General features: G+C 51.4%; 2 protein-coding genes across 13 annotated transcripts in view; one reads left to right on the forward strand and one right to left on the reverse strand.

Annotated features, from left to right (window-relative positions):
• Positions 1-998: 998 nt before the first annotated feature.
• AIFM2 (AIF family member 2) lies at positions 999-19,670 on the forward strand. 12 transcript variants are annotated; one of them, XM_077125041.1, is made up of 11 exons: positions 1,000-1,083; positions 2,619-2,729; positions 7,794-7,984; positions 8,318-8,433; positions 10,356-10,475; positions 11,288-11,380; positions 13,003-13,111; positions 14,537-14,689; positions 15,766-15,969; positions 16,233-16,386; positions 18,472-19,670. In XM_077125041.1, the coding sequence occupies exons 3-10, from the start codon at positions 7,807-7,809 to the stop codon at positions 16,382-16,384; spliced, it is 1,125 nt and encodes a 374-aa protein (XP_076981156.1). In that variant the 5' UTR covers positions 1,000-1,083; positions 2,619-2,729; positions 7,794-7,806; the 3' UTR covers positions 16,385-16,386; positions 18,472-19,670. The 12 variants fall into 12 exon arrangements, with proteins under 12 accessions (XP_076981153.1, XP_076981156.1, XP_076981151.1 ...); XM_077125036.1 differs by having other exon boundaries at positions 7,791-7,984; positions 18,472-19,669; XM_077125039.1 differs by having other exon boundaries at positions 1,005-1,083; positions 2,623-2,729; positions 7,791-7,984; positions 18,472-19,669.
• The window catches only part of MACROH2A2 (macroH2A.2 histone), a 56,180-nt gene continuing 54,844 nt past the window's right edge, over positions 18,728-20,063 (reverse strand). The window contains exon 9 of the mRNA XM_077125047.1: positions 18,728-18,893. Within this exon, the coding sequence (XP_076981162.1) occupies positions 18,728-18,893 (166 nt within the window). The remainder of the gene's footprint in view (positions 18,894-20,063) is intronic.

The raw sequence follows: 20,063 nt of genomic DNA on the forward strand, positions 1-20,063 counted from the left end.
ATATATGTTATTATATTTCACCATAAAAAATGGCTGTAGCTATTGTTGCTGCTGTATGCTAGGCAACATGCTACCACATTTCACATAAATGATCTCACTGAATCTTTTCCACACCTCTTAAGGGAGACATTAATATTTTGCATTAAATAGATGAAGATACCTTATCTTTCACCAAGTCCGTTTGAGTCTACCTCCAGATTGTAGCTTGTCTCAGCCCATTCTCTTCAGATTCTAGGCCATGTTCCCTTCTTTTTCCCCATTGTCCGCAATGCCCTCCAAACTAGTCTCCTGATTTTACCCAAGACCTGTCATTCCGGGGCTTAGACCTGCCAGTGGCATCCTTTTGCTCTCGGGATAACACAGGCGAACTCCACCAGGACCTCCAGGCCTGCGGGGGCTGGGGCTGCCCTGTCCTCTGGTCAGCTCTGCACTGCTCCGCTTCCCAGCTCCTCCTGCCTCTGGGTCTTTGCACATCCCAGATGCTTCTTTCCTCTCCTCTCACAAGCTAACTCCTCTTCATCCTTGGAGAGAGAGGCCTTTACTTCTCTGAAAGTAGAAGTAAAGGCCTCTCTTTACTTCTCATCTTTCGTACCCCAATTGGTGATATGTGTGTTAAATATGTCTTCCCCCAGACTATCACCTCCATGAAAGCTGAAACCATGTCAGTTTTGTTCGCCATTTTATCCCCCGCGCGCCGGGCATGCACTAGGTGCCTGCTGAATTGTTACACGCCGTTTGGAAGGAGGTTAGGTAACCTGTCCAAAGTCCCCCAGAGCTCACCCGGACCTCTACTCCCACTCCCCCACTCCAGCCCTAAGGGTGAGGCGGCCGAAAAGGTGTCTCCCAGAAAGTCAGGCCCAAACTTTAAGCAGGGTCACGGGAGGTGTTTCTGGGCTCCAAGTGGCTCAGGGCCGGCTGAGGCGGCTGGGGGAGGAGCTCGGGCCGCGGGCTGCCCTTCCCCGAGGCTCGGGGGGCGGCGCTGCGCTGCGCGGCGGGGAGGGCGGGCGCGGGCCGAGTCACGCCCGGGAGAGGCCGGGGGCCTGGGGCACGGGGAGACGGCGGCAGGAGCGGGAGCGCGGGCAGGTGAGCGGCGCGTGGTGGGTGCGCGGGGTCCCGGGCGCTCGCAGGGCCCGACAGGGGCCCGGAACCGGGGCGCGCGGGGCTGGGGGAAGCGCAACGGACAGCGCCGGGAGGCGGTGCGGAGCAGAAGTGGCCCGGGAGAGGGGCGCGCCGGGATGCAGGGCTCGGGCCTGCGCCACCCAGTTCCCCCTGAAAACGAAACAGGGAGGCTTACTCCCCGCGGAGGGCAGCCTCGGTCTTCTTTCCATCCCCCCCTCACTTGGAAACTCTCCATCCCCCCCGTCCCCCCCCCCCCCCCAAATGTTTGCTAAGAAGGGAGAAGGGCTCAGGCGGGTAAGAGCCGGGGGAAGAACGGGGGACCCGATCCGGGGAGGGCTCCAAGGTAGTGGGGGGAAGAGGGTTACACTGAGTGGAACATGATGTCGTAACAGCCCATCTTGGAATCCACCCTGCGAGCGCCCGGGCGCCCTGTGAGGGCGCCTGCCTTCTTGGGGTGAGGAGCCGATGTCAGAGGGCATGCAGGGCTCCAAGAGGAAAATAATTGGGGTTTCCCGAGTGCTAGTGGACCCTAGGGGTGCATTTAGGAGGTTTGCTGCCGGCTCCCAGGAGACCCCTGGGTTACTTGGGGACAAAGGCCACAGTTGCCAAACTAACTGAAGACCAGGAGGTCTGATCCGGACCTAGAACTGTTTTTAGCCACTGGTGGTGTGCGCTTTCCTTCAGGTCAACACCGCCTTCTCTTCTTTAACAAGAGTCCCTTTGTCTCGGTTAGGTTTACAGGGAGGGTAGGGAGGCCAGGGTTGGTTTGGAAGCTGGACGATCCTGTGCTTGGCAAAGGGTGAGACCGAGGGTCAGGCATGAGGTAGGAAGAGTCTTCCAGGTTTCCAGGTTTTGAATACTCTGTGTTCTAAGAAAACCAGGAATTAAAATAACAAAGTCTGGCTCAGGCTACTGGGGAGTGTGGCTAGAGTCTCAAGCTCTTGTGAACCCCAACTGTTTCTTGCTCTAGCACCCAGAGAGGAATCCTCCAAATAATTCTGTGTTTGACCATGGATCCAGCATAGCCCCATTTCACAAAGTAGGAAACTGAGGTCCAGCCAGGGCTAGGGCTTGTCCAGGCCTGCCCAGCGAGTTACTGATGGAGCTGGGCTGTTCTGTGTCTGCTTCAGGGCAGACTGGTCTTTGGTGGTGAAAGGAGGTAGCCCAGAGTCCAGGCACAGGTGGGCAGACAGTGGAGCCATTAAGGGGGGCACAAAGTGACCTGCTCCAAGGAGGGTGGACGAGTTACAGGGCCTAGCTTTTTGGTACAGGAGTTTTGTGGCACCCACATGTACCTGTCTGCCCAAGAGCTGCCCTCTCCTGGGGCGTGGGAGGAGACAGCCCCTTTTTCAGACTTTGAGTCTTTTTCAGAAATGGGTTGTTTTGGGGTTACATTTAGCATATGTTCCCTGGGGGGCAGCTGGTGGAGTGCCTGCGCTCAACTGGATGCTGGTCACTGAGTTCTGTGAGGGAGACCACCACCCCTCTCCCGCCCCCAGACAGAGAGCGGACGCCCCAGGACGCTTGGAGTCACGCTCTAGCTGCCCTCTCACCCAGGACTGAGTGGAACATGATGTCGTAACAGCCCATCTTGGAATCCACCCTTGGCAGTAAGCGGTGACGATGTTAAAGGCTACATGTGATGTTTGTCATAAGCAGTGCGGGCCCATGTCTTTATTTTGATCAGAGCCGGCATGGTTCCTTCTGCTTGTCTTTGGAGGCCTGGCCTCTCCACAGCTTTGGACAAATCTAACTTCCTCATTTTTTAGTAGATTCCTAAAGGCCCCTTGTCTGAACTGTTTGAGCCTCTGTCATCTCTGCTTCACCCATTGTGACCTTGTGCAGGCCTGTGAGGTCAGGCTGAGTGAGTGTCCATGGAAGAGAACAGTTTCCTGAGCAAACTAGAGTGTAAATCAGATTGTGTGTGTGTGTGTGTGTGTAAGGGGAGGGTAGCAAAGGTAAATTACTTATTTGCTGCAGAACAATTAGGGTTTGTTCTGTTCCCTCTCGTCCTTTTTTTTTTTCTTTTCTTTTTTAAAAGAGTTTATTATTATTATTATTTGTTTAAAGTGTGAAATTCAGCGGTTTTCTTTAATATGTTCTCAGAGTTGTACAACCATCATCACTATCTAATGCCAGAACATTTACATGTTATTTTCTTTCACCCCCAAGAGGAATCCCATACCCATTAGCAGTCACTCTCTCTCCACCCCACCCCCATCCCCTGCCCCAGGCAACTACTAATCTACCTTCTGCCTCTATACATTTGCCTATTCTAGAGAAATGGAATCATATAATATGTGGTTTATGTAGCATATATCAGCACTTCATTCCTTCTTTTTTGGCTAAATAATATTCCATTGTATGGATATTTTGTTTAATTTTTCATCAGTTGTTGGACATTTGGGTTGTTTCCACTTAATCTTGTATGAACATTTATGTACAGGTATTTGTGTGGATATATGTTTTCGTGTCCCTTGGATAAATACCTAGGATGGAATTGCTGGGACATATGGGAATTCTATATTTACATTTCTGAGGAGCTGCCAGACTGTTTTCCAAAGTGGCTGGTTTGAAATCTTGATGATGTAGTGAAATCATGTGGCTGATGGGCTTGAATTAATTATTTTATTGAGAACTTCATTCTTCATGTCATCTTCATATCAACTTTTTTAAAATTTATAAAGTAGATTTTATATAGATATCTCTTTTTTTCCCAAAGAAATCCTTTACTCTATCTTAAAAGAATCTTTTAAAGTTTATTCCATGCCCCCAAACCCTCTCGTCTTTTAAGCTAACCTTCCTGCAGCTTGGCAGAAGGGATAACAGCCTCGATCTGGGTGTTCAGTTCAAAATCAGATGGTGGGTTTGGAAGTTCCTCAAAAAGTTAATATAGAATTTTATGACCCCACAATCCCACTTCTAGGTCTAACCCAAGAAAATTGAAAACCTATGTTCATGCAAAAATTTGGACACAAACATTCATAGCAGCATTATCAGAATAGCCCAAACGCGGAAACAATCCAAATATCTATCAGCTGGTGAATGGATAAACAAAATGTGATATATCTATAAAAGGGAATATTTTTCAGTCATAAAAAAGAATGAAATGCTGAATCATGCTATAAGATGGATGAACCTTGAAAACACTATGCTAAGTGAAATAATCCAGACATAAAATGCTACACATATGTTGTATCATCCCATTTACATGAAATGTCTAGAGTAGGCAAATCCGTAGAGACAGAAAGCAGCTTAGTGGTTGCCTGGGGTGGAGGTGGGGGGCAGGAGGAGTAGGAACTGATAGGCACAGATTTTCTTTTTTTTTTTTTTTCTTCACTTTCAAGATCGCAATTTATGATTTCAGATCAAAAGATTTATACATACCAGGGAATCCCTTAAAATTTGACTCTAGAGCAGTACACCATCTAATACTTTTGCACTGAATGTTAACCAAAAATATCCCTGAACACTTGAGAGCCCGGAGCGCTCTTAACATGAACGGTGGTAATAAAAAATTTGACTATTATTTGTTCAATATACAGTATTTACATTATGGAAACAATGGTTGTATGATAAACAGTGATAAACAATAAAACTAAACCTTAAAAGCAAAAGTTTATATTCTTACAATGTGCTAAGTATTATAATTGTATATAAAAATTAATGAGAGCAGAGCTTCCTATTACGAAAATCTTCATCATCTGCATTGTAGTCATTACTTGCTAACAGTTTACATGCAACGTCTGCTAGGACTGACTTGATTTTCTTTTCCCCCAGAAAGTATAAACAGATAAATGACATTTGAGTGGACGTTAATTTACTGTAGACAGAAAAAGAGAAAACTGTACTCAAAATTAGGACTGATCATGAGCCTCTTCCCCACAGAAATGATGAAAAGTGGTTCAGAGCACAGGTCGGGTCAGACTGTTGAGGACTGAACTTGGACAAAAGTTACTGGCTTTTTAAAATGGGGAGAAAAGGCCCTGTCTGTTAAAAGTGCAGCGTGCAGGGCTGCTGGCTACTGTTAATGACTGTAGTTTGTGTGGCAAGTATATATATATCTCATTGCCCGTAAGTGGGATGAACTTTCATGTAAAAAATAATTATCTGTCCTTTAAAAATTAATAGCTACAGAATATTCTTATGTACATAACTGTTTATCCTGTGGTCTCCCATTGATGGATGTTGAGGTTATTTGCCCAGCACTATTATGCTTTAAATATAATTCCACGCACAGTTTTTGAACACTGAGAGGTGTCTGGCTGGAATCGCACATCCATGGCTGTGTAAGCCTGTGGTTTGGGTGTCTGGCAAAGCAGACGATGACCAGGCAGAGGGAGAGAGTCCAGCTGTCCCTGGGGGCTAGGTGAGAATTGGCTTTGGATCGCTGCACCAGATTGCCAAGGGAGATTTGGCAAGTTCAAAAGTATTGGGCAAGGGAGGCCACAGAGGAAGAAGGGTGGACTTGGCGCGAGCTGCTGGCCTGCTCCATCCTCACCGAGTGTGTCATAGGTCAGTAGAGGAAAGCAACAGAGCAGGTTCCGAGGAGATGCATCTGGGGGGAATGGAGTGTACAATGGCCTCCCCTCTGGCTCTGCCACGGTGGTCCTCCCTGTGGGCCTGGGTGTGCTCTCAGGCCTCAGACCCAACACCGCGTCCTCCAGAGAAGCAGTTGCCTTCATTGCGGTGAATGCCTGGTTGGGTGAGGGAAGGGTTTGCTGTTTGGGGAGGCGGGTTGATAAGCCTGCTGAGCTGGGGGAGCAGGGCTTGGCCTCTGTCACATGCCCTCCAGACCTGCACACCTTTCTGATCCCTGAATTCCTCTCACTTCCTTCTTTCTTGCCACTGGGCCTCTGGCCTAAGCTGTTCCCCCTGCTGAGAAGGCCTCTGACCCCAGCTCTTTTACCAGGCTGTAGGGCATCCTTTCTGAGCCTCCCTGGGTGGTCCGGTGTGACCTGACTCACAGCAGAACCCTCCCCTGCCTCCACGAGTTGTGTTGTGGAGGGAAATGCACCTCCACCTTTCCAGGTCCCGCTCAGCTCCTGGCGTCTACTCTCCCGACCTCTCACTGGGCCCCTGGGCCCTCCTGGGTCCTGGCCCCCAGGGGACACTCCTGGTCCTGCTGGAAGGTTCTGGCTGGTGAACGCTCAGGAGATCAGCTCCGGACAACCCTTCTGAATGCCTGCAGCAGTGCAGGTGGCAACGGCGGTGGGGTTTCTCCTGGGTCCCAGCTCTGTTATGGTCTCAGCACATTGAAGGGTGTGGAGCCACATGGGAGAGCATTTGGCCAATGAGAATGGAAGCTAAATCCCCTTCTGTCCCGTATCCAGCCTCTCACTCCCTCAGGGCCCTGGGGAGAAATTAGACAGTGGGCATTTGAGCACAAAGGAGAACAGTGCCTGTGGCACGTAAGCGTGGGAGCATTTGGTGAGTCTCCCTGTCTTGGAAACCTGTGTATGCAAGGAGATCTTGGGATGTAAGTGATGCTGGGCCCTTACAGCCGTCCCTTTACTGGGGGACATCAAGGCCCAGGGAGGGGAGGGGTTCTGTTCCTGGCCTCACAGGAGATGCAGGAAAGGGTCTGTGTAGCTGTCAGACACTGCCCTCATGCTGCCTGAGCGGGTCCCAGGCGGGCTGGAGCCTACTTCCCCATGGTGCCTTTTGGCAGCTTCTTGCTTTTCCTTCAGGTGGACCTCAGAGTCCGCTTCCTGCTTCCTTGAGGCCCAGTGAACCTCCCCTGTTCACTGACGCCCACAGAAGCTGCTTTTCCTCTACCTGCTTTTGTGCAGTGTGAACTGGTTTCTTTCCGTGTGTCTCTCCTTAGCAGCCGGTTTTGTTTCTGCCTCTCCTAGGGCCTGGCCAGGAGGAGCTTGTCTCTTTTGCCCGATCCAGCACCCCTCTACAGAACCCCAGGTGCGCTCAGGATCTTACCTGTAGTCAAGGTGAGCCTGTCTGAGGCCTACCTCCTCTGGCTGGGGTTATGCTGATCCCCTGAGCGTTCACCAGGCAGAACCTTCCAGCAGGACCAGGAGTGTCCCCTGGGGGCCAGGACCCAGGAGGGCCCAGGGGCCCAGCGAGAGTTTGGGAGAGTAGACGCCAGCAGCTGAGCGGGACCTGGAAAGGTGGAGGTGCATTTCCCTCCACAACACAACTCGTGGAGGCAGGGGAGGGTTCTGCTGTGAGTCAGGTCACACCGGACCACCCAGGGAGGCTCAGGAAGGATGCCCTAGAGCCTGGTAAAAGAGCTGGGGTCAGGGGCCTTCTCAGCAGGGGGAACAGCTTAGGCCAGAGGCCCAGTGGCAAGAAAGAAGGAAGTGAGAGGAATTCAGGGATCAGAAAGGTGTGCAGGTCTGGAGGGCATGTGACAGAGGCCAAGCCCTGCTCCCCCAGCTCAGCAGGCTTATCAACCTGCCTCCCCAAACAGCAAACCCTTCCCTCGCCCAACCAGGCATTCACCGCAATGAAGGCAACTGAATCTAATTCAGAATTTTCTAGATTGAAATTTCACTAATAAAAGATTACATCATTTTTAAGCGCAGAGCCCTAGTATTTGAGGTACTTCTCGCTGGCGTCCGCCCTCCCCGCCCCCACGTTCACCACCCTGCCTGGCCCCCCCCCCCCCCCCCCCCCCCCCCCCGCCTCTGACCTGGTCTCCCCTCCCCTCCCAGCAGTGCCTGGATCGCGATGGGCTCCCGGGTCTCGGTGGAGGAGGGCTCCGTGCACGTGGTGATCGTGGGCGGGGGTTTCGGCGGGATCGCGGCTGCCAGCCAGCTCCAGGCCTGGAGTGTGCCCTTCCTGCTGGTGGACGCAAAGGACTCCTTCCACCACAACGTGGCTGCCCTCCGGGCTTCCGTGGAGACTGGTAACGCGTTCCCTTCCCGGGGCTTTCTTTGTGAGCCTGGTCTTGGGTGTGCCTGTGGGCGCGGCTTCAGGGTTGGAGACGGTGTTCCCCACTCACAGCAAGATGCCATTACACAGACTCAGAGTCTTGAGGTCCCTGGCCTCAGAAAGTCCTTAGATGTCAGCCTGAGCGTCTCTGAGGACTGGGGGCCCCGCCTGGCCCTGTAGGGGGCAGGGGGGCCCCTGGGTACACTCACCCAGATTTTTGGCCCACGGTGCAGCTCAGCAAAGGTTCTAGACTATTCTTGCTCCCCCTAAATGGCCCCAGCTCTGCATTGTAACCTCCATTCCCCAGGGTTCGCCAAAAAGACGTTCATTTCCTACTCGGCAACCTTCAAGGACAACTTCCGGCAGGGCCTGGTGGTGGGAATAGACCTACAGAATCAGACGGTGCTGCTGCAGGGGGGCGAGGTGAGTGAGTATGTGGGGGCAGGCTGGCCGTCCTCCTGTGGCTGCAGGATATGACTGCTGGCTGAACAGGAGAGAGAGGCTTGTCAGTGACCGCCAAGCCCAGGCTGGGTGCTGGGCAGGTCGCAGATTCTTCAGACGCCAGCCTGAACACAGCAACCCAAGAGCATGGTGGCAGCTACTCCGGGAGCCTTCCCTGCAGGCTGTGCACTGCCCTGTGACTTTGTAGGAATCTCCCGCAGGGTTCACTGTGACTCCCTGAGGGACGTGGGAGGTCCTCATCTCCCAGGCCTGGCATAGCAAAGCACCACAAACTGGGAGGCTTAAAACAACAGAAACGGGGCGCACGGGTGGTTCAGCGGTAGAATGCTCGCCCTCCATTCAGGAGACTGGGAGTTGATTCCTGGACCATGCACCCCCCCCCAAAAACAAACAAACAAACAAGCAAAAACAGAAACAGATTCTCTTACGGTTTTGGAGGCTGGAAGTCCAAAGTCAGGGAGTTGACAGAGTCCTGTTCCCCCTGAACTCTGCAGGGAAGAATTTGTTCCCTGCCTTTCTCCTGGTTTCTGGCATAGGCTTGCTGGCACCCATAGCGTCTGTCTCCCTCATCACGTGGTCTTCTCCCCTCTGTCTGTCTCTCTGTGTCCAAATTTCCTCTTATAAAGGCACCATTCATATGGGTTAAAGGCCCACCCTACTCCAGGTAACCCCATATTTAACTTGTCTACTTCTATCTGTAATGACCCCATTTCTAAGTAAGGTCACATTGTAAGCTGTTGGGGAATAGGACTCCAACAGATCTTTTTGGGGGTCAGAGTTCAATCCATAACAGTAATTTAACCTCATTTTACAGAAAGGCTAAATAGCTTGTCCCAGACCCCACACCGGTAAGAGACTAAGCCAGGGTTTGAACCCTGGCAGTGTTACCTCAGCGCCTCTGCTCTAAAATCCATTGTCCTAGACCAGCTCTAGGTCTGGCCAGCCCAAGGAAGGGCTGTCCTTGCTGCCTAGAATCAGTGGTGATTGTAAATCTTGACAGACATGCAACATAGAGTGAGTGGTGGGTGCTTAGCCAGCACACCAACCCATGCCCTCTGGGTCGGGAGGTGGTTGGCGGCATGGGTGTTTCTTCACTCACGTTGGTACGTGCCACCCCGGAGGCACCACAGTGCCGTGATCGTAATACTGCACTGACCTGAGCGCCAACCCACATGCTGCATTGAGGGTCGTCTCCAGGCCTAGCCCCGCATTCTGATTTGAAGCTAAGAGGGATGGAGAAAAAGGAGACACAATTCCTACCCTCAGAGAGTTTGCAATTTCATGCGAATTAATTCTAGAGTTGGAGAATCTCTCATTTGGAAAAATTACTGGGTCTCCTAGCCCTGTGGTTCTTGGGCCATGCTTCTCAGAGCCCTGGAAGGGACCCTGAATGCATCTCAGGGATGTAGGGGCTCAGTGGGAGCTGAAGCTTCCTGTCCTTCTTTCATTAGAACACAGCTAACTTTCTATATTTAGACTCCAAACAAGATTTCCATTTTTTTTTTGGAGAGGATTGGAGGGAAGGGGTTCTGAACTGCCCAGGAGGCACTAAATTAACTCCACGTTGGAAGCAAGACTTCTGCTGATTCCTAAGTAGTCTTGGGTTCCTGCTTGCCTGCCTCCCACTGTGGGGAGCTCACTCCTCCCATTGTCTGTATTGGAGACCTCCCAGCAGGAAGCTAATCTGCGCCTTCAGGTATTCTCCCAGTCCTCCTGCCATCCCTGTGTCTAACTAGTTCGGTGGTGGTTTTGCTTCCACCCTTTGGTAGTTCAGAGGGGCCCCCTCCACCTGGTGCCCCTCGGCTGGTGGGAAGGCCAGGTGTCGGGTGCAGAGCCCAGGCCCTCCTGCCCCATCCCACCCTCACCTTTCTTGTTCCTTGTAGGCCCTACCCTTCTCTCATCTTATCCTGGCCACAGGCAGCACTGGGCCCTTCCCGGGAAAGTTTAACCAGGTTTCCAGCCGGCAGTCAGCCATTGAGGCCTATGAGAACATGGTGACGCAGGTGAGCTAGCCGGCTGACCGCGGGCGGGGGACAGCGAGGGCGGACCAGGTGGGCCCCCGGCAAGAGCAGGGCTGATGACCTCGGGAGAGGCAGGCAGCTGTGGGGACACCTGGGGCTGCAGAAGGAGACTGCACGGGAGGTATTCAGGATGTATGCTGCCAACTACAGCATCAAGTCAGGTGGTCACTAGCAAGATGCTTTCCCACAAGGAGATCTTTGAACCTGTCACTGAAGCCTGGAAGGGAGCATCCCGGACTGGTCCACATTGCTAGTGGGTGTGGCCCAGACTCATCTCCCTTAGGGTTTCTGTGTTCACCTTGCCTCCTGCTTGCACAGTGCTTTGTGCTTCCTGGAGCAGGTTACGTCCACCGTCTCAAGTCAGTTTTTGCAGGAGTCCTGAGTGGTGAGGAGGACAGGGGCTGCTGTCACCATTTAACAGATGGGGAAATGGACACCCAGAGGGGGTCCCCACGCTGAGGGCTACTAAGTGAGGAAGGCCAGGTCTTATTCTGCAAAGCGTCTGAGAAGCGTTGAGGTTAGGAACCTGGCTTTGAACTTACAGCTGGGCCCTGCTCAAGGGTAAGGCAGTGGTGGTGAAACTGCCCTGGGGCTGCTGTGGGCTGCAAGTGAGAAAATTCAAGGGAAACGCCCAGCCCTGAGGAAGCACTCGAATTCATACCCTAAATTCGGAAAGGAAGTTATGCATTCTCTCTGTGTGCTCTCTTTTTCTTTGACTGAGGAACCTACACGGAGGTCTGGAAGACGAAGCAAGGATGGATTGTGGGTCTGTTTCACTTTTCCTTCTCTGGCAGGTCCAGAGCTCACAGTCCATTGTGGTGGTGGGAGGAGGCTCTGCAGGAGTGGAGATGGCAGCAGAGATTAAAACTGAATATCCTGAGAAAGAGGTGGGGCTTCCAGCTTCGGCTTTGAACTCTAAGTGGATGGCTTCCTTCTGTGTTATCTTTACTTTCTACTGAACATCAGGAATTTGCTCAGGGCCTGGGAGTCAGGAGAGCCAGTAACATGTGCCCTGGGGAGCGTGTGTTGTCCAGCCCGTGCTCTCTGCACTGGAGAAGCCCTTAGAGGGTGACTCTGTATGAGGAGTTTTCTGGGAGAGCCAGGATCCCACTGCATCTGAAGTTCTGGAGAACACAGCTGTTCTGGGTGTGTCCCAGTGCAGGGAGAGGTCCTGCCCTCTGTGACCCAGCCAGCAGGACTGAGCCCAAGGGGGATACGCAGAGGCCCGCAGCCAGGCAAAAAGAACAGTGATGGCTTACAAAAGTTGAACTCCAGGTTTTCTTTCAGTATTCAGGCCTTTGTGATATAAAGGTAGACTCTGATTACCTCTTTTTTTGTTTTTTTGCTCAGTTTGGGCAAAGACACATGACTTTGTCTTTTTTTTTTTCCCCTGGGGCAGGTTGATTTTTTTTTTGTCTATGGCAATCCGGCTTCACCTGCCTTTTTTGTTTTCCTGTAGCCCTTGCCCTGGATGTTCCCCACGCGAAAGGTGGGAGCCCGCATTGTGGGAGGGTGGCATGGGTCCACCTCCTGGTGCCTGCGGGACAGAGAGCCCACGGGGAGTCCTGGCACAGCTCTAAGGACTGGGCCTGGGCTGAGTGACAATCAGGAATTCCAGCCTCTCGGTAAGAGCTTGCTCATAGCCGATGCCAGCTCAGCTTCCGAGAGCTACACAGAAACTATGGTTGTTTTTTCCCCCCTAGGGGTAGGCAGGTTGGTTTTGAAAAGACAAATCAATGTGGGCTAATTTAATTATAGGGCTATTCTCTGACAGGTTGTTGGAAGTTGTTATGAGTTATTGGTTAATTTTGATTTATGGGGATAAAGATCGGTTTGAAGTAATAAATAATTTCAAGTAACTTCATATAATTTCCACTTGTTTATAATTTGTAGTCTAATGAGAAGGAATAGTAGCCAACTTTTATTAAGGACTTAATCTGTGCTGAGACAGGTACTTAATATGTGTCTTCTCACTTCATCATTACAGAATTCCTGAGTGGGACTATTATGCCCATTTTCAGAGATGGGATTTCAGCCCAGGCAGTCTGATTTCAAAGCCCAGGTTTTGGACATTATTCTGGGCTGCCTGTTGCTTCCCTAAGCTGACCCAGACAGCTGGTGCAGCTTTCATGTAAATGTCAGCCTGATTTGTGGTTCAAATGTCAATGGCTTGTATGTAAATTGAATCCTGAGAAGTGCCTGAAGATGCTTATCAATAATTTTCCAAGTGGCTGTAGTGAGATTTGGGCCGTAGAGCATCTGGTCTTTGGTGGGTCCTCTGTCCTAGGACGCAGGGTAGAGCTGAGCCCTGGACTTGGGGCTGGGAGATTGTGAGCTTGGGCTCAACTTGCCGCCATTGGCTCTGGCATTGGGCAGGCTACTTCTCAGGGCCCTCAGTTTCCTCAGCTGTAAACTGGAGGTAGGGGTGGGGCAGAGTTTTGAAATCTCTGTGTGTAAGCCAGAGACTCAGTAGCTCCTTTTCAGACCCTGTGTTTGTCTCTGTCTCCAGGTCTCTCTCATTCACTCCCGGGTCCCCCTCGCTGACAAGGAGCTCCTGCCTTGTGTCCGGCAGGAGGTGAAGGAGATCCTTCTCCGGAAAGGCGTGACGCTCCTGCTCGGTATGCGCCATTTCTCCTGCCTCCTGGCCCTTTCCTGGCTTAGGGAAACTTGGCTCCGAGGGTTGGTCACTGATGCCAGCTTGAGCGTGGCCGTAATCATCCCCAGGCTCCTTGTTTTCCACTCTACCATCTTGAGCATAAGGCCAATTCAAGCCTTGTTGTCCAACTGGATGTGGTGTCTATTCTCTGAAAGGGCAGAGCCCTGGAATTACAGGATTTCCATGTCATTGGGGCAGCACTGTCTTTGACCACAGTGCATATGGTAGATGTATAATGCTGTTTGTTGAAAAATATTTAGAAAATGTACCTGTCTTAGTTTGCCAAGGCTGCTGTAACAAATTCCACAGACTGGTTGGCTTAAATAACAGGAATTTATAGTCTCATAGTTTTGGAGGCTTAAATTCCAAATTCAGAATGTTGGCAGAATTATGCTGTCTCTGAAGCCCATAGCATTCTGGTGTCAGCTTGCCAACCATCCATGACTCAGTCTCTGCCTCTGTTACATGGCCATCTCTCTCCCTGTCTCCTCCTGCTGTGTCCAGTTTTCCTGTTTATAGAAGCACTCCACTCATATTGGATTAAGCTCACCCTGATTCAGTGTGGCTTCACTTTAATTAATAACATCTTTGAAGATGCTGTTTATAAATAGACACATCCACAGGCCTGAGATTAGGGCTTGAACCTGTCTTCGGGGAGGACATGACTCAATCTAACAGCCTCTAGAAGATTTGACCTGAATGATGATGTCTCCATGGTAGAGGGAATAGATTTGTTGGTTTGTAATTTGATGGTTAGGTGTATGGCTTCTGTCCAGATCCTCCCAGCATCTGAGAGTGTGGGGTTCTTGTCCCAATGCCATGACCACACACTTCACCCCACTGGGCCTCAACCCCCTCACTTCTAACAAGAAGGGGTGAGTGTGTGATTTCTTATCTTCCATTTTGTAATTGCTTATGCAGGACAGATCTCCCCTTTCCTTTCAGACAGTGAGTATAATAAGGTGGCTTCTCTGACTTTTCTTGCCTTCACCTTCACTGGGGATATCCTTGGAGGTCTCGTCCTGCCTAGTTGGGGTGGTGTAACTGACGTTCAGAGAAACACACTTGAGGTCTTCCATTGAATGGCTTTTCTCAAAATTTCTTGGGAAACTTGGTTCACTTCCCCAAATTGCTTCTTGGAACTTTCCTCCTCTTGGATACCTTGGGTCAGATCTCATGGCAGTAGAGTGGACTGGGTGGGGTGGGGGCATGGTTGGAATATGGGGGGTGTGGTGGAGTAATTGCTCTAGTTGGGCCACAGCGGTCCAGACCCGACCCAGGGCCTCCCCGGGTCTCCTGCCTCCCTCAGGGTCAGCCTCGGCTTGGACCCCAGCCTCAGTGAAGCGGCTCTGCTCCTAGTCACCCCCTCCCTCGCTCCCTGTGACAGGTGAGCGGGTGAGCAACCTGGAGGAGCTGCCTCTCAATGAGTACCGTGAACACCTCGCAGTGCGGACAGACAAGGGCACGGAGGTGGCTGCCAACCTGGTCATTCTCTGCAACGGCATCAAGATCAACAGCTCTGCCTACAGCAGTGCGTTTGGTAAGTGGGAGGCCGAGTGTCGCGGGGGTTGGCTGACCTCCCCAGGCTGTGTCCTCATTGTCCCGCAGAGCCCCGGGGTCTGAGGGACGACTGCCCCCAGTACCCACTCCCAGGAACTCACCCCTCCCTGCCTTTCCCCCTTTCAACCCAGCAGCTTATTTGGTCTCTTCTGAATGGCAACATTAACTTTAAATTCAGGAGGGTCCACTGTTGCTGGGCTTTTCTCAGCTGTGATGATGGCTTAGTCCAAGGTGGCCAGAGACTCAATCTTCCAAAATTAGGACCCATCCCCTAGTGGTAGGAGTTGGGAAGAGGTTTCAGAGAAACAAAAATCTGTTTTCTGTTATTTTCCTTCTTACATGGATGAGGAGGAAATTCTGGGTATGGGCCTGCCTTTCTCTAGTCCGTGAGTGCTGCTCTCCCCAGACCCTGATCCAAACATTTGGCCACTTGGGCTTGGAGTGCGTGTCTGGGTGACGGGGCAGTTAACATGGCCTCATGTTCAATAAGCTCCGTGTTTAACTATTTAGCTAACTGGAGGTGGAGGGAGAGGGCCTGATGTATTTTTAGGCGACCGTGTGTGACCTGAAAGATGCAGTGGCCCCTTCTCAGGCCCTGTGACTGCCTCGCATCTCCAGGTGCCCATCATTTACTCCTTGGAGGTCTCGTCCTGCCTAGTTGGGGTGGTATAACTGACATTCAGAGAAGCACACTTGAGGTCTTCCATTGAATGGCTTTTCTCAGAATTTCTTGGGAAACCTGGCTCACTTCCCCTAAGGAGCTCCTGCCCGGTGTCCAGCAGGAAGTAATTATCCGATCCCAGAAGGTGAAGCTAGACCAGACTGTGTGTGTGTGGGGGTGGCCAGTTTCCATGCTGGAGTCAGTAGCCTTGCCTTTGCAGGAAGAGTTTTGAGACAGGGGGCCTTGGGCAAATGAATTGAAGTGGGAGGCTTGCCTCTTGAAGCTGCATCTTTGGAGGGTAGCTCAGCCACTGTCTGGAGCTCAGCATCACCTTGTGCTGGTGGCCAGTTAAAGTGGTGACTAAGGGTCTTGGTCTTGGCGTCCGTTTTGCCCAGCAGAGGGTAGACTGGCCAGCAGCGGCGCCCTGAGAGTTAACGAGCACCTCCAGGTGGAGGGCTGCAGCAACATCTATGCCATTGGCGACTGCGCCGATGTGAAGGAGCCCAAGATGGCCTACCATGCCGGCCTCCACGCCAACGTTGCAGTGACCAACATCATCAACTCCGTGAAACAGAGGCCCCTCAAGGCCTACAAGCCGGGTAAGGGAAGCCCTGCCTGCTTCACAGTGTTGAGAGTTTGGGGTGAGATGTGGCAGAACCTGACCACTGGAACAAAACTCTCAAGGCTGGTGACAGACAACCCCTCAAGAGCGCTTCAAAAGTAAATCAAGAACTCATCTCCTCCTTAAGTCTTACACATTTCCCTGAAGACCCTTGGAAGGGTCTTGAGCTTTGGTGAATTGCAGACCTACAGTGATTAAGCATGATCTTAGTTTGTATGTGTCTCTCTCTCTATGCCGCAGGTGCGCTGACATTCCTTCTGGCCATGGGAAGAAATGATGGTGTGGGCCAGATCAGTGGCTTCTATGTGGGTCGGCTTGTGGTCCGACTGGCCAAGAGCCGGGATCTCCTAATCTCCACAAGCTGGAAAACCATGAGGCAGTCTCCACCCTGAAGGTGAGGCTGGTGTGTGGAAAGTAAATGGATGGCTGGATCAATGGCACCAGCCTGATGTGTCAAAGGGCAAAAGCTCTTTGTCTGGGGTTAGATGACAATGTACTACTGATGGGAGACACAACTTGTATAAAACCAACTTAAAAAACTGGAAGAGTGGCATTAAAAATATATACTCCAAGAGGATTCTTTCTGGATTTGGAAAGGTCTGCTTGCAGCTGTGCTGGCTGAGTGGCTCACTTGGTCTTGGGGAGGACACAGCCAGCTGTCTCTATTTCAGCTCCTTTTGTGTGTTTGCTGGGGAGGGGCGTGGTGGCTTGGGGAGGGGCGTGGTGGCTTGGGGAGGGGGTATGCAGAGCTCTCAGAGTAGGGAAAGGAGAGAGCTGGGAATCCTGGAGGCTGCCAGCCCCTCACGAAGGGCAGGAAGGAGATGCCGTACAGTGAGACTAGCTAATGAAGGTGGAGAGCCTGCACCCTACCTCTTCCATCACATCAGAGCACGGGGGCTTAGACATCCTGCAACATCCAAGTGAAGTGGACAGCTATTAATAGGAACCTGATTTTAAATTGCCCCTAACTTATGGTTAGTCCTTATGGTCTTTAATCTTATGAAGCTTTCTATATTTCCATTCTAAATCCTGACTTTTTACACCATAAGTTACATTTAAGAAAGAGTCAGACAAAATTTCTCTCCCAGTTAATACACCCCAACAAAGAGCTAACAGGGATTAAGACCAAAGCTCAGTCTGCCGATTCCTGGGGGTGCTTAAGGAAAGGCAGCTGAGCTGAAGTGAGCCTTTAGTGAATTGTGGCCTGGTGATGTGAGTGAGAAAACTCCAGCTGGATGCCTGCAGGGCCTGCGGAGCCTCTGCACGTTTGTGCTTCTGATTTTCTGGGCAACCCCAGTGTCATTTCTTTGGAAGCCCAGCCACATGCCAATAAAGCCTGATACTGACTACAGCTCTTGTATTTGGGAGAGAGAACTTCTGCTTATTGGTCTTTCAACAATTATTTTTTCCAATACCAGATGGAAAGTGAATCGAGAGGTTAAGACTAAATTGTAAGTGACATATTTTAAATAAGCAGGCTCCTGGTTTGGACTGCATAGGTTAAATCTCTATAGCAAAAGTTGGTAAGTTCATCCAAATACATTTAGGCCCTACCTCTTCTCGGCCCTGACCCTCCTTGCTCACACTTTTTTTCACATGGGCAGGCACCGGAAATCAAACCTGGGTCCTCTGGCATCGCAGGCAAGCGTTCCTGCCTGCTGAGCCGCCGTGGCCTGCCCCTTGCTCACACTTTTGATGGTAACTTCTGGGTACTTGGCCCGAGTCCTTGGGATATCAGCCTCTGGGGTTCTCAGCCTTTCCCCCATTTGGGCCATCACTTTGGGTCTGTTCCACTTTCTTGCCCAGGCCTAAGCAAGATTTGTGCCACTCTCTGGAAGGATGGTCACCCATCCCTGTAGACAGGAGATACAGGGCCAGCTGAGGCTTCGTCCAGGGCTGTTGGATCATCTCCAGCCAACTTCACCCTGCCTAGAAGCTGGACCTGCTGCCGGAGAAACGCAGGCCACTTGGTGCGGTCTGACCTGGGGCCTAGGGCACTGGGGGGGTCTCAGCCCATGACTGACAGGCCCTATTCCATTTTAACATTTATAATGTTCTACAAGTATCCACCACTGGGGCAGTTTTCCAAACCAAGGAAAATGTTGCAATAAAAGAATATGTAGTAAGAAAGACACTGGATCCTTTTTTTTTTTCCTTTCATTTTCTTTAAAAAACAAAACGAAACAAAAGCCCGAAGCAAAAACTTTTTAGGAGTACGTACAGATATTATTGGGGGTCAGGGTTGGGGTCAGGGCGTAGGGGGCACTAAAACAGAAGAGAAAAGCACCAGTGAAATGTCTTTCCAATTTTCCCTCCATCATGGAATACAGACAACAAACAAAACCCAAGTCACTTTTATGCCCTCTTGGTTTGGAGAAAGGAGGATCACAGGATTTTAAGAATTCTGAAAGGATTTTGTGTGTGTGTGTGTAAAAGTCAATGCTATAAATCTAAAACGAGGTCTGTTTTCCTTAAAAAGTTCTAAAACAACAGGAAGAAAACACATGGAAAGAAACCCCTGTGGAGACCTGGTCAGTGACAGGCTGAGGCTCTTTTAAGGAGGGTAGAAAATGGGGACGCGCCTGCCGCCAGCCTCGGAAACGCGGCGCCCTGCGCGGCCTCCCTGCGCGCCCTGCCCGCCGCCCGGCCCCCTCTCTGGGGAGACACCAACACCCGCTCCGGCGACCGCGACCGTCTCGGGCTCCTGCCGCAGAGCGCGGCGGCCCGCCGGGAGGCTACTTGGCGTCGAGCTTGGCCATCTCCTGCACGTAGATGCCGATGCTCTCGCTGTCGAAGAGCAAGAAGTAAACGTTCTTCAGCGAGGAGCCGCTGGAGTCGTCGAAGTGCGCGGAGATGGCCTTCAGAGTGACCTGCGCCGCCGTCTGTTTGGGAAAGCAGTTTCTGCGCGAAAGGAAAAGACGGGAGAGCCCGTCGGAATGACTCTCCCGGCCCGCGCGCTGGCGCCTCCTCGGCCCGCGGCTTGTCCACGCCTGATTCCTTCTGACCCAGAGGGACAGGCAGCGGGGCGGGATCCCCATTTTATAGTGTTCAGTCCATCTGCACGGTGATTTTAGCCAGGGTCCCACAGCTGGCAGGTGAGTGGAGCCCTGAGACTTGAATCTATGTCAGCTGGCTCCAGTCTAGCTCAGCTTTAAAAATGCTAGTAATTCTGCATTAAAAGTGCCTGGCCTTTTAAAAAAAAGAAATGTAAGCTTTATTAGTTCCCTCAAAACTGGTTTATATGTCACCTGGATTGCTATTAAAAGGGCAAAAGTGAACGCTCAAAAGCTCCTCTTCCTAATTCCTTTTCATATACTTAATAACTCTCTTTCGCCCAACGTAAATTCAGCAGCATTGACTCTGGGGAAACAGCCCTAAGTGGTCATTTATCCAAGCCCCCTTGGTGGGTCCAGGATGGGCCTGCCTGGTTGCATGCAGTGTTCCAGAAACCAAAATATCCCTGGATGGGGAAAGAATTCAGCCCCCAGGCCCCAGGCCCTGGACTGTGCCGGTCCAGCACTGCTAGCTTAGGCCCAGACGGGAATCCAGCGGGAATCCAGCTTCATGGTTTCCCTCTTTGCCTCCTCGTGACTTGCCTACAAGCAGGACACCTTGACACTATAAATCATACCTGTTATCAAGGGGCGTCTTGCAAGATGAGGGGGTTTCAAAATGAAAACAATAATTTGCTTCAGCTTTGAGTGTGAAGGCAGAGTTTATGCTGCATTGGAGAACAGATGCACTCATTATTCACCTGAAAGACTGCTCTTGGGTCCAGTTGGGGTCTATGGCAATTAAAATAATAATTCTTCCCTTTCCCCACTTTTTGAGCAAGCCCTAGATGAGAGGATTCTACCTCTCTGCGAGCGTTTGGCAAAGCCTCTATCGATCCCCAGCCTCAATGGCTCTCCTGTCCCCCAGAGCCACATAGGGATCCCGGGGGGGATTCTGATTTAGGACTGGAGGCTTGGAATTCTGCATTGACATGCTTTCAGGTGGCGCTGCTGTGGCTCCTCCACGCGCCACACTGTGACGAGCAAGCCCCCGAGCCTGATGTGTTCTCATCACGTG

This window comes from Tamandua tetradactyla, chromosome 13 (genome assembly GCF_023851605.1).
Source record: "Tamandua tetradactyla isolate mTamTet1 chromosome 13, mTamTet1.pri, whole genome shotgun sequence".
NCBI classification, from domain to species: domain Eukaryota; kingdom Metazoa; phylum Chordata; class Mammalia; order Pilosa; family Myrmecophagidae; genus Tamandua; species Tamandua tetradactyla.